This window comes from Zootoca vivipara, chromosome 1 (assembly GCF_965207765.1).
Source record: "Zootoca vivipara chromosome 1, rZooViv2.hap1.1, whole genome shotgun sequence".
NCBI classification, from domain to species: domain Eukaryota; kingdom Metazoa; phylum Chordata; class Lepidosauria; order Squamata; family Lacertidae; genus Zootoca; species Zootoca vivipara.
The window spans coordinates 88,430,013-88,451,761 of record NC_142582.1 but is presented as its reverse complement, the minus strand read 5'-3'; the positions used below and the strand labels follow the sequence as shown (position 1 = coordinate 88,451,761).

General features: G+C 42.5%; 1 protein-coding gene across 2 annotated transcripts in view; it reads left to right on the top strand.

Moving 5' to 3' along the window:
• Positions 1-21,749, top strand: part of DCAF5 (DDB1 and CUL4 associated factor 5) — a 42,671-nt gene that overhangs the window by 15,121 nt on the left and 5,801 nt on the right. For both annotated transcript variants that reach the window (XM_035113580.3, XM_088669856.1), the window contains exons 6-8: positions 7,865-8,078; positions 16,835-16,901; positions 18,688-18,815. In XM_035113580.3, the coding sequence (XP_034969471.1) occupies positions 7,865-8,078; positions 16,835-16,901; positions 18,688-18,815 (409 nt within the window). The remainder of the gene's footprint in view (positions 1-7,864; positions 8,079-16,834; positions 16,902-18,687; positions 18,816-21,749) is intronic.

The window sequence follows — 21,749 nt, the reverse complement described above, 5'->3', positions numbered from 1 at the left end:
ATATGTGTGACCATGATTGAACATAAATCTGTAGCAGCTTTGGGTCAGAGAGAAACAGCAGGTTGATCTGTATTAGGCTTTGAGGCTTTTAACTGCATGTTAACTGCTTCGACTTCTTAATTCCCTACAGCTCACCAATAGCCCCAATAAGTTTTGAACTGCCTGGGCTGTTCATATTTGAAATTTCCATGGACCACATTTTTATGTTGAAAATTATGTTTGACTAAGTAGTTCCTTGACTAGTAGTTCTCCACACTTAATGGCAATTGGTTGATGTATCCATGAGCTCTGTATATGTTGTCTCAAATCAAATAGAAGGAACCTATGGACCATCTAGCAGAATTAACTGCTCAAAGCGTGATAGTCTATTCAGACTTTATTTTGAAAACTGCTAGTGAAGAGGGCATCACTAAGCAGTCTCCCAGCCTCATTCTGTATGGGGCTGTCCTTTATTGTCACTGAAATGTCCTATTCAATCCAAGTGTGTTTTTCTTCTGGCTTTGGAATTTGTTCCCCCTTGCCCTATTCTAGAACAAATGAAATTTACTAAATGACCTATTGAACCCCTATGCTTCCACTACATATGGTAGTGCTGGGTGCTTCCATGCTGGTCATTTTTCTTCTGTAGTTGACATGATTTGTTCACTCAGGTTTCATAGAGAATTTGGATGATATTGCTCCTAAACTGTTCCGACATTGTCCTCCCACTTACTTTCTTGGCCATTTGTAATCAAATGTTTTGGCTTCCAGCTAGAGTGCTCTACATTCCTTGCATACAGGAGATTGCTATAACGCTGTCATTTCTCCTTTTTTGGAAGAGACTTGGATGATGTGGGCAGCGATGTAGCTGAAGACCGTAGCTCTATCTACATCGCCCTATATCTTCAATTGCCTGCCTGCATCTCCGCCACTACCTTTCCTGAAATGTGCTTCTCCCCATCATTGCCTCTTCCTGGCTTGAATCTGCCAATTTTAAAATCTCAGTACAATAGTGCAACAAAAATTTAAAGTGATAACAAGCATGTTAAGTTTCACTGATAATATTATACAGACATACGAGCTAGGTTCATCCTGTCTATACTACACAAACTCCCAGGATGTACAGAATGACTTTGTATCTCTCTACTATTCCAAGGGACCCAGGTGGCGCTGTGGGTTAAACCACAGAGTCTAGGGCTTCCTGATCAGAAGGTCGGCGGTTCGAATCCCTGCAATGGGGTGAGCTCCCGTTGCTCGGTCCCAGCTCCTGCCCACCTAGCAGTTTGAAAGCACATCAAAGTGCAAGTAGATAAATAAGGACCGCTCCGGCAGGAAGGTAAACAGTGTTTCCGTGCGCTGCTCTGGTTTGCCAGAAACAGCTTCCACGTGACCCGGAAGATCCCACCAACCCCAGACAGCATTGCAAGTGATTGTGGGCTATGGGAATTGTAGCTCAAGAGCATATGGAGGGCCAAAGGTTCCCCACCCTTGGATTCAGGATTTGAGACAAAGGAAAAATAGGTTCTGTGGAAAGTGAAAGAACACTGGCTGTATAAGCCCTTGTGTAAAAGCACCTGCTATCTCCTTCCAGGCGCCAACAAAGGGATCGTGGGAATCATTTACTGAATTTATTTCTTCTTCTCCAGAGTAGCAAACAGATACACAATAAAAAGCAAGAACATTCTAAAAGAGTTAACATGTTCTAAAAACAATTATAGTTAAAAACGTCTTCCAACCATGCATGCTACCTCCCAGCCTCTCTCCTCTCAGCCATGAGCTTCCCTTTCTCCAGCCTTGACTACATAAATGTTTTTAGGTTGGTGCAAACATAGTTAATGCTTGTCAGAAATGCTGGGGAGCTGCTGCCAGTCAGCATAGGCAATACTGAGCTCAATGGACCACAGGCCTGACTTGGTGGAAGGCAGCTTCCTGTGTCAACAGTGCACAACTCCTATCCAAAAGAACCTCTCAGAAATGGAATGCATGTACAGTGTCAGCAAAAGACATGGCATGGCTGTCCCAGGCCTTTTCTTGGTTTCTTTAGAAGGTCATGCAGGCAACCTCTGCTCTTGTTTGAGACGACAGGCAAACATTTCTCTTCTGAATAGCGTGGGTGGTTTAACAAAGCTGTTATGAGGTTTCTCTGCCACAAGGAGGTGCCAACAAATCACAATGTGCATAAGGCCAATACATGGTAGCATATACTGTATAGAACTAAGTGTGGCAATTTATACATTGGTGAATATCAACCATCCAAATCCTAAGGCCACAAAGCATGATCGTTCCAGGACTGTTTTCTAGACTTGGACTTCCTAGACTTGTCGATAAAGGTTTATGCCATGGCACTGCCTTGTCGTGGCGAAGGGGCTTGAATAACTCAGAGAAGCTATGAGCTAATGCCGTGCAGGGCCATCCAAGATGGACAGGTCATAGTGGAGAGTTTTGACTAAACGTGATCCACCTGGAGCAGGAACTGGCAAGCCACTCCAGTATCCCTGCCAAGAAAACTCCATGGACAAAGACAACAGGCATATAAAAGTTATGACGCTGGAAGATGAGCCCCTCAGGTCGGAAGGCGTCCAACATGCTACTGAGGAAGAGCAGAGGACAAGTACAAGTAGATTCAGAGCTGATGAAGCGGCTGGGCCAAAGCCGAAAGGACGCTCAGTTGCAGTTATGCCTGGAAGCGAAAGGAAAGTCCAATGCTGTAAAGAAAAATATTGCATAGGAACCTGCAATATAAGAACCATGAACCTTTGTAAGCTGGATGTGGTCAAAAATGAGATGGCAAGAATAAATATTGACACCCTGGGCATCAGTGAACTAAAATGGAAGGGAATGGGCGAATTCAGTTCGGATGACCATCATATGATTCTATATCTACTACTGTGAGCAAGAATCCCGTAGATTGAAGAAATGGAGTGGCCCTCATAGTCAACAAAAGAGCGGGGAAAGCTGTACTGGGATGCAGTCTCAAAAATGATAGAATGATCTTGATACGAATCAAAGGCAAACCTTTTAACATCACAGTAATCCAAGTTTATGCACTAACTACCGGTGCTGAAGAAACTGAAATTGACCAATTCTATGAAGACTTACAACGCCTTCTAGAAATGACACCAAAGAGGGATGTTCTTCTCATCATAGGGCTCTTCTCATTATAGGGGATTGGAATGCTAAAGTAGGGAGTCGAGATAAAAGGAACAACTGGCAAGTTTGGCCTTGGAGTTCAAAACGAAGCAGGGCAAAAGCTAATAGAGTTCTGTCAAGAGAACAAGCTGGTCATCACAAACACTCTCTTCCAACAACACAAGAGACGACTCTACACATGGACATCACCAGATGGGCAGCATCGAAATCAGATAGATTATATTCTCTGCAACCAAAGATGGAGAAGCTCTATACAGTCAGCAAAAACAAGACCTGGAGCTGACTGTGGCTCAGATCTTCAGCTTCTTATAGCAAAATTCCAGCTTAAACTGAAGAAAGTAGGAAAAACCACTGGGCCAGTAAGACACAATCTAAATCAAATCTCTTATTCCACACAGTGGAAGTGAGGAACAGGTTTAAGGATTTAGATTTGGTGAACCCCATTTTTCCATTTCTTCCCACAACAGTCGGTACCTGCGGAACATGCTTTTAAATATTGTTTTGTGCTTCTTCAAGCCTGCTTGTGGCTGTTTCTTGTGCATTGATGGTGCCATGTAAGTTGCATAAGGGAGAATTGCACTGGGAGAATGAATTTGCTATCTGGGATGTGGTAGGATAGGTCTGTAAGTCTGCACAAACTCCATTCCACCTTAAGGCAGTTTAAAATCCTGCCTTGCAATATCCTCTTCTCCCCTACCCTTTTGTGTGCTTATCATTCACCTTGATAAACCATTTTGATCAGGCTTAGGCAAATTCGGCCCTCCAGATGTTTTGGGACTACAACCCCCATGTTCCCCAGCTAACAGGACCAGTGGTTAGGGATGGTGGGAATTGTAGTCCCAAAACATCTGGGGGGCCGAGTTTGCCTATGCCTGATTTAGATTAACTTTACTTTTCCTGTTTAACTTTTGGGTCTGCCCCCCCATGCCATTCTGACTGTAAATCATTATTGCACAGTCAAAAAAATATCAGGTGGGTTAAAATATTAGCTTGCCAGTTGTATTAACTGTACTGTGTATTAGTCTGCTTTTGTGTGTTGAGTGTTCAAGGCATTGAATCCTCTTTTAAAGGCATTGAGCCCTCCTTCTCTTCTCTTCTCGGCTTCCCCCACCCCCATTATACTGTAAACAGCAGTGCTAGAAACTGTCAACTCTTTCCTGCCCATTCCTCGGCCCTTTCCTCCTCCGCCTCAGTGACTGTAATTTCCTGACACCACTGGCAAGCTTGCAATTCAGTCAGGTGTGTCAGATCAAGATATGCAGATTTAATATTATGAATACAGTTGTGGTCATTTCTTCCTCTTTTCTTTTTCTTTTAAAAAATGTCCCAACTTCATGCTATGCCTTCCTTCTTTGCACTTTGTTGGCAGTTGTTAGCTGTTTTCAAGCCTCAGGAAAACAATCCATCCATAAAACTTGCCAAAAGGGAGAAAAGCTTTATTTAGACTATCTTGTCTATTTTTCCTGGAAAGGAAACCATTAGCTGATGCAGACAGTAGCTCCCATTTGTCATATCCTCTCTCTTCTCATTTGTCTGTTAGCTACTGGTAAAAACTGATTTAACCTTTAAAAAATCTATTCTTGGATTAAGACCCAAAATGTTGCTGTTCCACATATCCTGCTTCATTTATCATTTTGTATAGGATCTGTGTGGCAAATGACATCATCATGGCCTGTTCACATATTCTGCTGCAGGGTAGACGGGGAAAAGTTAAATGTTTAGAATCATAGAATCATCAAGTTGGAAGGGACCGTGAGGATCATCTAGTCCATCCCCTTGCAATGCAGGAATCTTTTGCCAAATGTCTAGTTCAAATCCTCTTCAGCTGAGAGACCAGCTGAGCTAATCCAGCTGTTTGTATGAAGATCCTCTTTCGATTAACGTAGACATATGGTAATATATTTGCGAGTTTAATAAACAGGAAATACTTTATATGTAGAGGAATTCATAATATAGAATCATAGAATCGTAGTTTTGGAAGGGACGACAAGGGTCATCAAGTCCAACCCCTTGCAATATCAACTAGATCAGGGCTTCAGCAAACTTTTTCATCAGGGGGCTGGTCCACTGTCCCTCAGACCTTGTGGGGGGCCAGACTATATTTTGATATGATACAAGAGCACCACGAACCCCTGTGGCTGCTTACCTGTGTCTTGCGAGCGGCAGGGGCTGGCGGCAGCAACAGAGGGAAAATGAGCAGCGCGCAAAAGGGCTCTGGAGAGGGGCTACTTAAAATTGCAGCCGCTTGATCGCGGCTGCTGCTGGCACCAACAAAGCCCAGCCCCCTTCCTCCTCTAGGCAGGTCAGGGAGAAGCCAGGAGGAGGCGCTGGCCGCTGTGTGAGGGAGAGGGAAAGAACGCGCGCTGGCGATCCACATGATGATTCCCGGACCGTCCGCTGGCCAGATCCAGAAGGCAATTGGGCCTTATCTGGCCTGCGGGCCTTGGTTTGCCGTCCCATGTACTAGATAATACAGGGCAGATGTCCATCCAAGGAAGGAGAGTCCACCACCTCTCATGGGAGTCTGTTCCCCTGTCAAACAGCTCTTAGAAAGTTCTTCCTGATGTTTATGTGAAGCAACAGAGTAAGGCTAAAGGAATTGCTGTGGAATAAGCATCTTCTTGTTTATATAAATTGGGATGGGGGACCAAGCTAGGTTTTCAACCTGCTTTAGCTGCTGCATATTATTATTTAGCACCAATCATATAGCTGGGGCTCCAGCCAGTGTGGTCTAGTGGTTAAGAGCTGGGTGACCTTGGGCTAGTCACACTTCTTTGAAGTCTCTCAGCCCCACTCACCTCACAGAGTGTTTGTTGTGGGGGAGGAAGGGAAAGGAGAATGTTAGCCACTTTGAGACTCCTCAAAGGGGTAGTGATAAAGCGGGATATCAAATCCAAACTCCTCTTCCATCCTTGCCCAGAATATTTAATTTACCATTGTAGTTTGTATACAGTACTGTACGTTCTGTTTAAAACTCTTAGTATTTCCAAGCAAATTGGCATGTGAGAAAGGGGGAAATAGATTGATGATAGGGTTGCTAACAGACCAGGAAAAGAAACAAAGCTTGGCTTGGCCTGTCACTAACAGCAGGTTTGATCTGTAGACATTAGCAGGCAAATCTGTTCACTTTGCTAATATCTACAGGTCAAGCTGCTATAATAGTAGTAGTAGTAGTAGTAATATAATAAATTTATTATTTATACCCCACCCATTTGGCTGAGTTTCCCCAGCCACTCTGGGTGGCTCCCAATCGAGTGTTAAAAACAATACAGCATTAAATATTAAAAACTTCCCTAAACAGGGCAGCCTTCAGATGTCTCTTAAAAATAGGATAGCTGCTTATTTCCTTGACATCTGATAGGAGGGCGTTTCACAGGGCGGGCGCCACTACCGAGAAGGCCCTCTGTCTGGTTCCCTGTAGCCTCACTTCTCGCAACGAGGGAACCGCCAGAAGGCCCTCTGCGCTGGATCTCAGTGTCCAGGCTGAACAATGGGGGTGGAGACGCTCCTTCAGGTATACAGGACCGAGGCCATTTAGGGCTTTAAAGGTCAGCACCAGCACTTTGAATTGTGCTCGGAAACGTACTGGGAGCCAATGCAGACCTCTCAGGACTGGTGTTATGTGGTCCCGGTGGCCACTCCCAGTCACCAGTCTAGCTGCTGCGTTCTGGATTAATTGCGGCAAAACAAAGGATCGGTCCTTTAAGAAGTTGACAACTGTACTTGCCTAAGGAGTAACCAAGAGAAGATTGAAGAGAGGTTTGAAGGGGCAGCAAGCTGGTTGGAAATGAGAAGGAAGAATCACATTCTTTTGGCTTCTCTGACTGTGAGACTTCCTGTGGATGAACTGAAAACTTTTTAGTTACGATGACATTCAATAGCTGGGAAAGATTGATTTTCAATAGGTTATTACTTTTACCACTGTTAATTTAAAATTCTAATCCTGCTGTATGTAAAATCATTTTGTGCTGGCCCCCATGGTACTTCTATCAATGCGCAAACCAGCATCTCATTTTTTTTACCAAAAGAAAAGCACTGATTATGATACAGTGAGTGAATGAGCTATGAATGCTTTTGCCACAATAAATTCTGAGGTCCACTGGGAGCCAAACCCTATTTATATTTACTGTCTTTGTTAATAGTTCCTCTGTAATTCGGATGAACAGTTTGTATCCATCTGATGCCATGCATTGAGTATTCTATTCCCAATTCTTTGGCATGCCTTCCTAGATGTGATCAGAAAGGCTCCCTCCCTCTTGAACCTCAGAGGCTATTCAACAGGTTATTTAGTTTCCTGTTTTGGGATTAATTTTAAATTGATTTTATCCACTGTACATCTTTTGTAATTTTTATGTAGTTAGTTGTGGCCAAAGTTTTAGCAAATACTCTTAACTGGATTTGGGACTTGAAATAAACATTGCTACTTGTCTGAGATTTTGCCAAAAATTTAACTGAAATTTTGCTACACATCTAATTCATAATTTAGTCCTTAAGTATAGAGCTTGGGTGGCTTATTGGATCCTCAGTAATGTTTCCTTCCTGGAAATTTATTTAGGACGTCTGAGTAATATAAGGAGAAGTGTGGTTCATGGAACACAGTTACACATCTACAGACATTCTGCCTCCTTTGAACTCCTTCCTGTCTTGTTGTGATAAGGAGGGATGGCCGATAGATGCTTCATGGTAGTTAAATTGCGGCAGCCCATCTGATTCTTTTTGGTTTCTTGTTTCCTAGTTCCCTGCTCCGGTATGGTGGGAATCTATCGCTTCAGAGTGCCATGAGTGTGCGGTTTAACAGCAATGGAACACAGCTGCTTGCTCTCAGACGTCGGCTGCCACCAGTCCTTTATGACATCCACTCCCGTCTGCCTGTCTTCCAGTTTGACAACCAAGGATACTTTAATTCTTGTACTATGAAAAGCTGCTGTTTTGCAGGTGATCGTGATCAGGTAAAGAGCCTCAGTTGCCAAGTCTATGAGCTGAATAAATATTTCATTTGTGGTATTTATATCCCACCTTGCTCTCCAAGGAGCTTAAAGTGGCATATATGGCTCCCTCCCTCCTTGTTTAATCCCCACAACAACCCTGTGAGGTAGGTTAGGCTGAGAAGGAGTGACTGATGCAAGTTAATCCTGTGAGTTTCATTGCCAGATGGGGGCTTGAACCCCAGTCACCTAGGTCCGACAATCTAACCTCTACACCATACTGGCTCAATGGGCACTTCAAGAGCATTGATGGCATGGAATTAAAACACAGGGTCAGTGTGCCTATATTTAGGTTTCCCCCTTGCTTAAAACAAAGAAGGGTGTTAGCACTGAGAGACCTGGCCAACATATCCACACAACTTAGCCAACCCTGTGGGGTGAACTAGGCCGAGAGATGGTAGCTGACCCAGGTTGTCCACTGAGCTCCTCACCTGGGTGGTCATTAGAAACTGTATGTCTCTGGTTGAAATCCACTGTCCACTTCACCCCACTAACGTGACTTTCAGACTAGACACATTAAAGGGAGGGGGAATGAAATACTTTGATACTAAACAGGGTAATGGAACTGTGGTAGCTAAGGCTCCATTTCTACTCCCATCAATGCATCATATGAGTTTGTTCCAAAAAAGCCCCAGATAGCGAGCTGTTTTAGTGCATACAGCTGCTTGCAACATGGCTCTGCTGCGTTTTCACCATATTACTGTGGTATGCGAGAACTTGGACCGTGCTTCACAGCAAATAGCTGCAAGCAAATGGCACACCATGCAGAGCTGTTACATGGCTATATTTCCATACGAATCGTGCCTTGGCTAATGCAGAAATGTTAATTGGGAGGAGGCAGTGCACCATGTTGCCTTGATTTGAGATGGCTGGTGCAAATGTTTAGAAAGATGATAATGTGCTTATTTGCTTTCCCTTTGTTTCTACCTGTTTCTTAAACTTATATCCCACATGTTTTCATCATGGAATCCAAAGGGGTGTGCATGTGGTTCGGTCACCACCTAGGCACCGAGCAGACTCTAAGCTGCTTTGTTTCTACATGGTGATGACCCCATGTGCCTCCAGACCTACCCTTTAGGATATTGATCATCTAGTGGGTTATGATGACTTACTAGCGGGTTATCTGACCTCACGTGACTGAGACCAGTTGCACCACCATTTTGGGCGGAAGGGGGCGAGTGCTTTCCTTTGTTAGAGGGGGAGGGAAGAAGGCTGGTGCAGTATGGTAGGGAGAGGGGGAGGGGGCCGGAGAAAAATTAAAAAGGAATGCTGTTGGGAACTTGCATATATTTTATTTAGGTAGCAGAAGGGAGAGGAGAAAAAGTAGTCTTCAGAATGCCTGGTTTTGGTGGCATTATGGGAGGTGGAGTCTAGTTTTTTGTAACTGCACTAATGCTCTATCTCACATAGGTGCCAACTCTAAGGCGCCCAGGTCCCTTCACCCCTCCCATAAAATATTGGAGGGTGCCACCCCAATTTTGAGAACAATCAGTTGCAGAGGAGGCCGAGTGTGGAGCTGAATGCAGTGCTGATTCAGTGGTTGGACGCTTCTGCTGCTGCTGCCACAGAGGGGAAGCAGTCCTGGGCCGGTGGCAGGAGGAGGAGGCCAAGCTCCAGAAAGGAGGAGCCACCAGCCATTGAAGCTGCACTGCTGTTGTGTTTGGCTCTACCCCCTGACTCCTCCCTGTGTCACACAGGAGTCATGCATGTGTCATCTCCCCCCCCCCATCCCCCATTTTCTACTTAGGTTGATGCCTCTATCAATAAAAAGTGAGTAAAGTTTGGTGAAATACGAATTTCTTTAGCACGATCTCAGCATTTTAGGGAATGACTCCCAAAACTTGATGAAAAATTTCCTTTGTTTTAGATCAGTGCTGCCTCTTTCATTTCTCCTTAGTTCTGAAATCCGTTTTCCCCGCCCCCTTTTGCTTTGCTATAGATGTAGCAAAGCTCCGGGCCACCAGTAATATAAAGCACTACTTTGCTGCTTTTTTCAAGCAAGAGTTAATGTATGCTCTCTGAATAAAACTAAAATTATCTTTACTCTGTGGCATGTCCTCAGACATTACATCACCACTCAGTCTCCTTTGTTGATATTATGCATGTACAGGGAAGTTTCAGGAATGCATCAGTCACTGGGTTGCTCTTCCAGCATTCCTTAGGATGAGTCCTAGAAAGAGCAGTGGCTAAAACAACTCATTTACATGCTGTTTTGTTTTGTTTTGTTTTAAATAAACTAGGGAACTTGCTCAGTGCCACTTAAGAATAGAACTTAGAACTGGCAGCATCCTCCCCCCCCCCCCAAGTCAACTTTGGGGGAAATTTTTTTGCATGCTTTTGCAGCACTAGGAATTTGGTTTGGTTTAGGGTAGGAAACATTAAGCATTCTGAGGCTCGTTCAAAAACGAAAGCATTCACTTCCGGGTTTTCGGCGTTCAGGTTCCGAATCGTTCGGCTTCCAAGACGCTTGAAAACCGAGGTTCCACTGTATCAGTTTTAGTCGGAAAGGGCAGGCACTTGACTACTTCATACCACGTGAATTCCCTCTCAGAAGCAGTGCTGCTCTCTAGTTTAACTGATAAGATTTCCCAAATTCCACCAGGCTTGTGTTTTCAAATTATAAACTAGATGTGGACAAACCATTTACAAGCCTAATGTTGAAACAGTTGTATTTCGATGATGAACAGGGGAATGCAGGGAATGATGACCTAAATACACCCTATGAGGGTTTTCTGATTATCTTCAAATGCATTTACAATGATTAATTTTGAATGTTTTCATTAAGGCCGTAAGAAATATATTCTTGGTAACTTTAAGCAGCGAGCTTACTGAGGTGAAACACTGACATTGCCCTATACTGCCAGTGGGGGGCAGCAGTGGCTATTATGAGACCTATTACTGTACATTGAAAGCAAATATAGACAGGGCCATGTATTTAATTTCTGATATTGACATGATATATACTGTTCAAACAGTTAAAGGCTAGGATTTTTTGAAGAATTATTTTTGAGTGGTCAAAGAGAGTGAGGGACTTACCGAACATTTGAATATTGATGAATTATTTTTTATCCCCAATTGGCTTACTCTTATTAGCATACCTTTATTTTATGCCTTTTCTTGCTTCCAGAAATATGTCGCTCCTGATTTTCTGCCTTATCAGTTGTTATATTTTGGGTGTACATCTGTGTGTGATAGAGCTGTAGCACGTGTTTGTTTAAATAAGCAGCATATCACAAAACAGAACAATTGGTTTTACCGTTACCGTTATTGAAATTTATAGCAACCCTCCTTTGCTTCAAAACTTATGGAATTTTATATATCTGAAGAGATGTAAAATAGGAAGCTGCTCTTCTTCCTGTGACTATTTTGAGAGTGGAAACTGGCTTTTGCCACAGACTTGTTGAGATTTCATGCAGATGAGCAACCTGGGAAACTTTTTCGAGTGCTGCTGTTGGCAGGGGGGGGAACTAAGGGAAAGATTCAACGGCACTTAAGTGTGAAGATGGCAATCCAAACTGAACCACTCTTCTCTTAAGCCCTGGTTTAGTTGTCAGTCATATCCCATACCTGTGGTGTCAAGCAGGCCATCCATTTTTTAAAGCAACATTTGTTTGTTTCCTTATTTAAACAACAACAAGCAATTATTTGAAGTGTAAAAGTGCTCTGGGGAGGACAGGGGATTTCTTGGTGTCATAGCTGAGAGATTAAGGGTTAATAGCACCCCACTCCTCTGCACTAGGGTCCTGATAAGAATTGGGAGCCCTGTGCTGGTGAACTGTGTAAAAACAAAAAATCTTAAAGGGCCCAGTTATGTAGCTAACCTAATGTGTAATTTGGCTCTTTAAGATGTAAGAAGCTCTGTCAGTCATGAATTGCCTTACACAAAAGAAGCAAGCAAATGTGGAGCAAGAAAAGAAGGCTGGCTTTAATTTTCCTCTTTAATACTTTGCATTCAGCGAAACCTACGGAAATATAAAAGCTTCAAGATGCCGACTGTTTTCCAGCAGACAGTAGTTAAGAAAAAATTATTCCTGTTGGTGGCTGAATTCCAGAATGTGCAAAAAGCACTGCCATTAAGACCACAGTAACCGCTGCTGATCATATTCCATTTTGCATAAGTTGCTTGTAGTATGTTCTCCTTTTGGGGCAGAAATGGGAGGGAAGGAAGGCAGGCAAGGAAGCAGCAGAGCCAGCAGTCTGAGGATGACTCATTCTAAACAATTGAGGCATGTTTATAGAGTTCTGGGATTGCTGCTTTGTGCAGCAACAGCTATTTAACCATGCCTGGGAATTTTCTTCCTTCTAAGGCAAACTTCTGAATCAGCAGCTTGTCATCCAAAGGCCTTTCCTCCCCTCCCCTTTTGGTTGTTTGCAGCTAGTCACAGATAGAGGATGATTTACATCTTTGCTCATCGAATAACTGAATATTTCCCCAAAAAAGACTGTTAATGTTGTGTTTGAACACATTCTCTTAATGTTTGGAGAAGTTGATGGGAGTAGGAAATATGGAGGAGGGGAGGGTTGGCATAAGAAGTACTTTTTTTTTGCTGCTTTAGGTCACACACTTGGGCCTGATTTGCATGATACGCTAAGCTAAACCTTGAATTAGGAAAACAATGCAAGTGTGCAGGATCAGTGGCATAGCAAGGGAGCGGTCCACCCCGGGTGCCACCCTGGAGGGGGTGACATTTGGGGTGCCGCACGCCAGCGGCACCCTGTACGGAGTGCGCACGCGCGGGATGCCACACTCTGTATGGGGTGCCGCACAGGCGCTGCACCGGGTACTGCCTGGGCTTGATATGCCACTGTGTAGGATCCCAGAGAGGAGCTTCTACCACCTTTTCTCCCCTCCAGTACCATTTGCTGCATGACTTAGCATGTTGTCTGAATGGGGGTTGTGGTTCACCTCTCTGCTTGCTAACCACGAGGTTAGGAAGGAGATAGCTTGGCACAGTGCTGCAGCAAAAAGGACCAGGGAGGAGCTCAGTGGCTATAAGCTTCTCTCCAGGAGCCAACACAGGCTTACTAAGGTAAGGTTTGGTTTTGCAGGCCTTGTGAACCAGGCCATGATGTCACACGTGATGTATCCTCAGTGCTGGAGATACAGCAGGCAGCATATATTTCTTAACAACTTTCTTCATATTATCCTACAAGAGCAGCTTCTCTGACCACTCTCCTAAAAAACAACAGACTAGAACAGAGATGGGTCTTCATTTTTCTTTCTTTTAGGCAAGAGGTGAGCCAATTTTAGGCTTGTCAGTCTACTAGAACCCCTAAATCTACCAGCCACAGTCGTGCAAAAAGTATATAGAGTTAAAATTAAAGAACAGTGGTGCCTCTGAGCACATTATGAGGTGTGTTATGAATGGTAGCAATAGGTGTATTTTTTCCTCAGTAGCCTACCAGAGGTGCACTGAACTTACACATGCACAGTGTCTACTCAAGTTAGTTTTCTTCATTTCAACAACAGCCACATTTAGATGAGGGGGAAACCATTTTCTTGTTGCTTTTAAGGAGTCAGAAATACTTTCCTATGTTGCAAATCAACCAGAGATCAGATTCAGATTTATTGCGGCTATAAGCCCACACAATCAAAATTACATTGAAACATAAAACACAAACCATCTATCAGAAAAACATAGACATAAAACATCTGTACAAATTTACACCACAGCCATTTGGGTGCACACAGATATATGCATAATTGCCAAAAGAAAATAGAATAAAATATGTAGAACTTTCAATAATCATACAGCAGTCTCTTATGAGAGAGGACTGAGATTAAGAACCTTGCTACCTGCAGAGTTCAATGGGGGTCATTATCTTGTAGGGTAAGTGCAAGGTATGACTCTGCTGGTTTGTCATCAAATTCCTGGATTATTGGGTTCAGTATATTCGTCCGAGCCGCACTATACAAAGGGCAATTGAACATTATATGCCGGAGGGATTCTGTCGACTTATTGTCATAAACACATAAGGTGGAGGCTTGGCCTTTAACAACCAGAGATCTGCATTCTGCCCTGCTTTCTTTCCTTTCCTTCTTTCCTTTAATTAATTTTTTTTATTAAAATAAACCAAAGACAAAGAGCATAAAGAAATACTATTACAGCAGGTTGGAAGCAGCATACTGTTGGACATTATCATCAAACGTGTTCCAAAACATTGCAAAAAAATACCCTTTTTTCTACAAACCTGTTAGGTTGGTTTTAAAATTAGAGTTGTGACCTCTTTGATGCAAAAAATATGGGAAAGTCAGGAAAGAGAACAAATGGAAAATTCTATTTATCTCTCATAAATGCCTAATTGCAAGATTCTATGACCTTTGGTTAAACTTGGACCGGAACCAGGATACTACATATATGAGAAAATGGTTGTGAGATTTGGATCAGAGAATAACCAGGAAACAATGGAACTGGGTTTAGGACAACCTCCATTATAATTTAATTTCAGCAGATCCAAAAGAGAACTATTTTAAAGCTCTCTCTCACTGGTATTAATGCCTTATAAATTGAATTTAATATACAAGTTAGGGTTGTATAACAGGAGTGCCTGGCGTGCTCTGGTCCATGGGGTCACGAATAGCGGAAACTACTAAACAGGGTTGGATAAATGTTGGGGATGTGATTAAGCAAAGCAAATTACATACTTATCTTCTGGAATTGTTCTCAAATAAAAATATTCTGGAAATTGGTTTGGGTTAATATCTTTGATATGTTAGGATACCACGTCCACTAGGAACCTACAGTATTTTTGCTTGGTTATCTAAAAGATGTCATTCGAGATAATGACCAATAAATAATGTTTAACCTTATAACTTCTACAAAGTTTATAGTAGCTAAAAATTGGGGGAAAGCATATCTCCTACTATATCTGAATGGATTGAGAAAATTTGTAACTTTGATTAAAAGTAAAGGTAAAGGGACCCCTGACCATTAGGTCCAGTCGTGACCGACTCTGGGGTTGCGGCGTTCATCTTGCGTTATTGGCCGAGGGAGCTGGCGTACAGCTTCCAGGTCATGGAGCCAGCATGACAAAGCCGCTTCTGGCGAACCAGAGCAGCGCACGGAAACGCCGTTTACCTTCCCGCTGTAGCGGTACCTATTTATCTACTTGCACTTTGACGTGCTTTCAAACTGCTAGGTTGGCAGGAGCTGGGACTGAGCAACGGGAGCTCACCCCGTCACAGGAATTCAAACTGCTGACCTTCTGATTGGCAAGCCCTAGGCTCTGTTGTTTAACCCACAGTGCCACCCGCATCCCATGATTAAGCTATTACAAACTTTGATTAAGCTATTATAAAAGAATACATATAAACCAACGATTCTGTTCTACTTTCTGACCCACCCCTTCTGTAGGCTATGCTTTCTACCTCTTGGCTTCAGAAAACATTGCTTGGAAACACTTTGTGTGCAGATCATTTGTCTCTTTTGTATGCAGGCATCCTGCATTAGATGTGTGTCTTGCAATTGCTCATGATGAACTCTTTTGAGGAAACTTCTCTTCATACAAACATGGGTGGGGAATAAATAATAAAAATTTTATTACTACTACTGCTACTACACTAAGACTATTAAACTGAGTGACTATGCTACAACTGTGTGTTTAGTGAAACTCACCAACCACTAGCACAGTGTCGGCTGCATTTGGCTGGCTGTTAAGTGCAAGATACAGTACTTTTTAGTTATACTTTTAGTTACACTTTTAGTTATAAAAAATAATGTGTAGGTTGCATTCACACCTACAGCCTGACCAACTTTCCTGTGCTAGATCCTTTTTTGGACATTGTTAACATTTGCCAAAAGAGACTCTGCTGGCAGCACTTCTCTAAAGCTGTCCTCTTACAAGCACATCTCTAAAATTCCACATGAAAAGGAGTTCCTTGTGTGACTGTTTTCTTCTGGCAGTAACTAGGCTGGAGAGCCAGAGCACCTTGACTTTACATCTCTGGTTAAAATTGAATCAACTTTGTATAAGGGGTAAAAACTAAAGTTTTGCCTTATTTTCCCTTCTTTCTTTGTGCTACTGGGTTACAAATATGAGGAATTCTTTGTTGGACATCAGATTGGCACAGAGTGGAGATTGGTCAAATGTTGTAAAAGACATAACTTTCTGTATCCCCACAAAGTTGCTCTCAGGTGTTCTACCTTTATTCATAAGAACTTCAGCTCCATATGCAATTTTAAAAATTGTGGTAGGAAATGCCCAGTTCATTAGCACTTGCCTACCTCTGCAGTTTTCCAATTCTTCTATAAGTGTACAGTAATTGTGTTTTATTTTCTTTTTTCAGCTAAACAGACTAGTAATGTACTTTGAGGAAGTAAGCTTTTAAAATTATCAGTACTGTACTTTGAACTTTCATAAAGTGGGCATATTGAGTAGAACAGGGGCAGGTGTTTGACTTGTGTAGCATGATTTTTATGGGTATAATTTCAATGGGACTGGAAAGTAAATATGCATTGGATTGTAGCTTATCATTTTTGTAGCCTGTTGATTTTTAAAATCAAAGCCTTCCCTCCCCCACTGGTTTATCATGAATCTCTGGTCTTTATATTTTCAGTCCTTGACCTGCCGCCACACGAACAATATGAATTCTAGACATGTAGAATATATATGTATTGCATCATATAATCAAGCTATTGGAATCTTCCAAATATGTATATTTCAAGGGTTGCCTTAGTGGTGAATTTGTTGTAACTTACTAGTATTTTTATTTCTAACAGTACATCCTCTCTGGCTCTGATGACTTTAATTTATACATGTGGAGAATTCCTCCGGATCCAGAAGCAGGTGAGTGTTCCTGTAGAATCTTCCAAATTAAGTTACTAGCGCTAGGAAAAGCAGTCTTCTAGAACAGTGTTTCCCAAAGTGTGGTGTGCATACCCCCAGGGTTATGCAAAAGAGTTTCAAAGGGTACATCTAGTCTAGATAAAATAATAATATTAAAACTACAAATTATCTTCTCCCAAAAAGGCCTACCACTGGTATAACCTCTCAAAAGAGGTATACAATCATTGTAAGTTTGAGGGACACTATTCTACAATATTACCAATTTGTGCAAGAAGGTGCATTATTGGGGCCGCCTTTCTGTACATGCATACCTTTGGGGAAACTCAGTGATATTTGCAATCCTTTACATGTCTGCTTGGAAGCACTGAACTTCTCCTTGTTTGTATGTGACGTGTGTGTATCCTCATCCCCATCGCCTTCTTAATCAAAATCATCTCTCCCCCCTAGCTGCTCTTTGCCTTGTAGGGGTGGGGAATACAGGTTTCTGTATTTTTCACCTAACACTGTGCTATTCATTGATGCAATCAATCAGAATATGTAACAGTTTAGAATTGCAACACCTAAAACACAAAAAAGCACTACGTATTCACAATATTAACAACTACTGAAACACACATGCACTAAGCTTAGCGCTTTAATTTTAGCTCTTTGTTGGTCTATGTATGTTGTCATGAGTGTCACTGCTTTCTCACTTTTGTGTCCCCAACATGGCTGTTTTTTACAAAACTAAGTGAAGGTTCCTTCATGTCCCACTTCTGGGCTTCCAGAGGCATCGTTTGTTGAGCAGTGACCAAGCTGAAATACATGAAGTAATAAGTTCTTTACTGTGGTGCCAAGCCTAAAGGTCCATGGTTTTGGTAACCGAACCAACCCAGCCTTATATTTGTATGACCAAGTGAATGTGGTTCTCCTGTGATAAAGGAGGCACAGACCTGTTGGGTTCAGAGGCCTGGGACTCTTAGAAACATAAGAACCAGGACGTGTACTGTGTCTTATTAGATAGCAGGTTTGTTTTAGAGTTCCTTACTTACTTGCAGCTACATGCAGATTGCTGTTCTTCCTTCCAGAATTCCCTTTCCCCCTGTCTGCCTATTGTAAGTCCTGGGGTGAACTAGTCTACACTTAGAGCATCCTAGAATCCTGGTTTGGATCAAGGGGTGGATCTGCCATAAGCATTACAGGGACTAATCCGTTGGTAAACCACCAAGAGAGTAGATAAAAACAAATGCATTTGTGTTGGCTTGTCCTTTACTTGAAGGTAGCTTTTCTTCCCATCTATGTTGAGACCATCACTGCTTCACCTTCTGGATAATAGTTAGTACCAACAGTGTAGTAAAATGGAATGGCCATCTACTGTATCTGCCTGCCATAGTTCTGAAGTTGCTAAGGGAAAGACTGCCTATGATTTAGAAGCTTCATCTGATGAGAAATGCTGCTGTACGCCTTCCACCAGACATTCCTGTCTTCAGCCTCTTCTGTTCCAGTTACATTGGTTATCAATATGCTGTTTTTCACAACTATCTGTGGTATGCATGCATGCAGGCTTACTGGAGTTTTTGAATATTTCACCACTGGCATAGTCCAGAGTCAGGGTGTCCTTGACTTAAGGCAGTTTTACTTGCTGCCAATGAAATAGTGACTAATTTAGTGGAAGGTGCAGAATGGGATAAGGGCAGTGGTGGACTTACGGCCTGTAGCTGTACACAGCTAGTGTTTCAAATTCAGTGCAAACAAGCCATTCTCTGGTATATGGAGCTATTCTCTTCTGTTGCTGGTTTTTTTCCAGGTGGAATCGGAAGGGTGGTGAATGGTGCATTTATGGTATTGAAGGGTCACCGTTCAATTGTGAATCAGGTCCGATTTAATCCCCACACCTACATGATCTGCTCCTCAGGTGTGGAAAAGATTATAAAGGTGAGCTCTTTCCCCCTCTTTGCCATGGCTGTTGAGTATCCTCTTCTCAGATCTTAAAGTAAATGAAACCTCTTTTAAATGTGTAAACGTTTCCTTGCTCATTCTCTGTGATGCATGTTCTTAAGCAGAACTGTTGGTTGCTATGATAATGCGGGACTTGTGTTTTTTGCTAGAATGTGCTTCATATTCTTCATTTATTGGGAAATACAAGTTAAGGCAGCCACACACACCAGCAAATGGCATGTTTACCGTAATATAATTGACTAGTCAAAGCTGGTACAGTCAAGACACCCACACACTTTATCCCACTCAGTGAGAACCAAACTAGATACAATGTTGGCAGCCTGCTCATGTCTCCCACATGTTTGGGTTTTGTGGGGGGGTTGTTTGTTTACTGAAATGCAGCCATGGGAGGAGGGGTGCTGAGAACTTGATCAAGGAAACAAAGGCTTTCCTTGAGCTGATTATTATAATATTTATTCATACCTTGCTTTCCCCCCTTATAGGACTCTAAAGTGGCTTACAGTTAAAAACATGACTCGCTAAAAATATATTTTTTAAAACCAATTAAACATCAATAGAATTAAAACTATATACATACCGCTATATGAAATCTGTTTAGAACATAACAAATAATTGCAATAAAAACCACAACTGAGTTGTCCAAAGCATTTAAGCATTTGTCTTTTATGAAGAGCAGCAACTGCATTGAGGGGTGCATCTTGAGAGAGAGTGTGCACAAAGAAAGCATATCCACTCAGGGAGCCCCTCTTCATAGAGGCCTTTTCAGTGTCCATGGACGAATACATGCCCTCGGAGGCCTTCCCTGACACCTGCAGGGTCCCATTCTCCCACCCCTTCCCTGCTGATATTTGGCCTGGGAAAGTTTAACATTTGCTCCCCAGCTGCACACTCTGGGTTGGTCACCCCCACTTAAGCTTAGTGGGGCGCCAAAGGGCGTTCCCAGGGCTAAATACTGGCAGGGTGAAGGGGATGAGTTTACATCCATGTGCATGGTTGGGGAATGTACATGGTGTCCCCAACAGTTTCTCCAGTTTGTAAATATGTCCATAGCTGGCACCCCCTGCTCTGTGGGTAAATAACCCTTAAGATCTGAAACAACACTCAGCTTCTCCAGATGTTCATGTTGTAAGGAGTGATAACTTTATAAATATTTATGAAAATAGTAGATGGTCTGAAATGTTTAATTGCTTGAAACACTTTTAGAGGCTACTGCATGTGCAGCAGTGAGGGTTTTTTTTTTTGCTGGGTTGAGATTATCTGAGTCAGGTGCAAACCATGACATTAGCTGTTTTAGGGATGGTGCACAGACTTTGTTTGGGTTCTACCACACAACACATTGACCGCATTTGCGTCACCTTCCTTCAAATCCAGGATTTTACCCATTCTAAGCTCCGAACAAACCTGTGAAGTAGCCATTTAGCTAGGAGAGAGTGAGTTTCATGGGTGGAGAGGGGCTTGAAACTCGCTTTTCCTGGTCCAAGTCCCAACTCCCTTGTCACTGCACCACACTGGCTCACTGACGTTGAGCTGAACCCTTGAGTAGATCGTCTTGTGCTCTTTTATGTATATACAGGTGCCCTGCAGGCTTAGAAAGCAGGTTCAAGAGGATTTAATTCTATGCCTGTTCTGTTTTCAACCATCCGCTGAAGAGCTTTGTAAATGTCTTTAGGGCAGATGGCAGTAATTGAGGCATATCATGTAAACACTTTAGTCGGTTGCACATTGATTGACTGACTGTAACCCTGTTGGCCATTTACAGGCTGGGGGTCATGGCTGGCCCAAATCCTGCCAGCATGGTCCACTGCCTGTCTGCATAATACAGTACCAAGAATCTATATTCAGTCTGTGTCTCTGACTTGCTCTTTGAGTTTGCTACTGCTTTCTCACCCTATTCTCCAGATACTAATGCATATTTTAAAAGGGATATATCTGGCGGCAGCACAAGCAAGGGTTTTAATTACACTGTGTTGTGTACTATCGAAATGCCTTGTTTCTTGTTTTTGAGACGTCTCCCCTAACTGTATTTACACCAGTTTCTGCCAAACGGGTATACGCATAGACTTAATTGGTTCAGTTTGAAGCCTCTTGTGACATTTGAATGTAATAACCAATGAAGCTCTGAATCTTTCCTGGGTGACAATGTTGGATTAATGTAAGAATGTAAACAGCCCCTGTGTTGCTTTTGTTGCACCTATATTTTATTTTTAATTTTTTGCTGGGGGGGGATATTGATTCAATTAAGTGTCTTTTTCAAGAGCTCTCCCAACCTGACTGTGGTGCTTGAATGCCTCTGGAAAAGAGAATTCATGTTAGGTCATAGGTTAAGCATCTGTATCTTGTGAAACATGCTTATCTTTTCTAATGTACAAGCTTAAAACTAATTATGAGGAAGAAATATTGATGTATGTAACTGCCATGCTGGAACTCCAGTTTTTCTGTGCCTTGTCCTCATTTTTGCAAGACCTCCTATTTTGGGACAAGAATGGCTCAGCTTCAGATTGTTTGCACCTAAGCTCATATCCTACACTCACATATTGTTGACCAGCCTTGTAAGCCCCTTACAGACTTTCCCACCTGTTGAGATCAAAATGTGAGGCCCTGCACTGGAATTTTCACCTGGGGAAGGTTGAATTGGCAGGAACCCAACAGAGCAGTTCTTTGCAAGGGCTCCCAATTTTAATAACCCTTCAGTAAGCTGATTTATCTGGCTCCTAAATCCTTAGAGCGGTTGCCAAAACTTGGCCTTGAGAGGAATTTGAGAGGTGGATGAGTGGATGTGGACAGCAGCTGGTGACTTCTCTGTTTTGGTGTGTTATGAATTAAAAAGTAAATTTAAAATCCAGCTTTATTTGAATTGTTAGCATGGCTTGACGGCAGAGTAATTTTGTGTAAAGTTTTTATGTGGAAGAT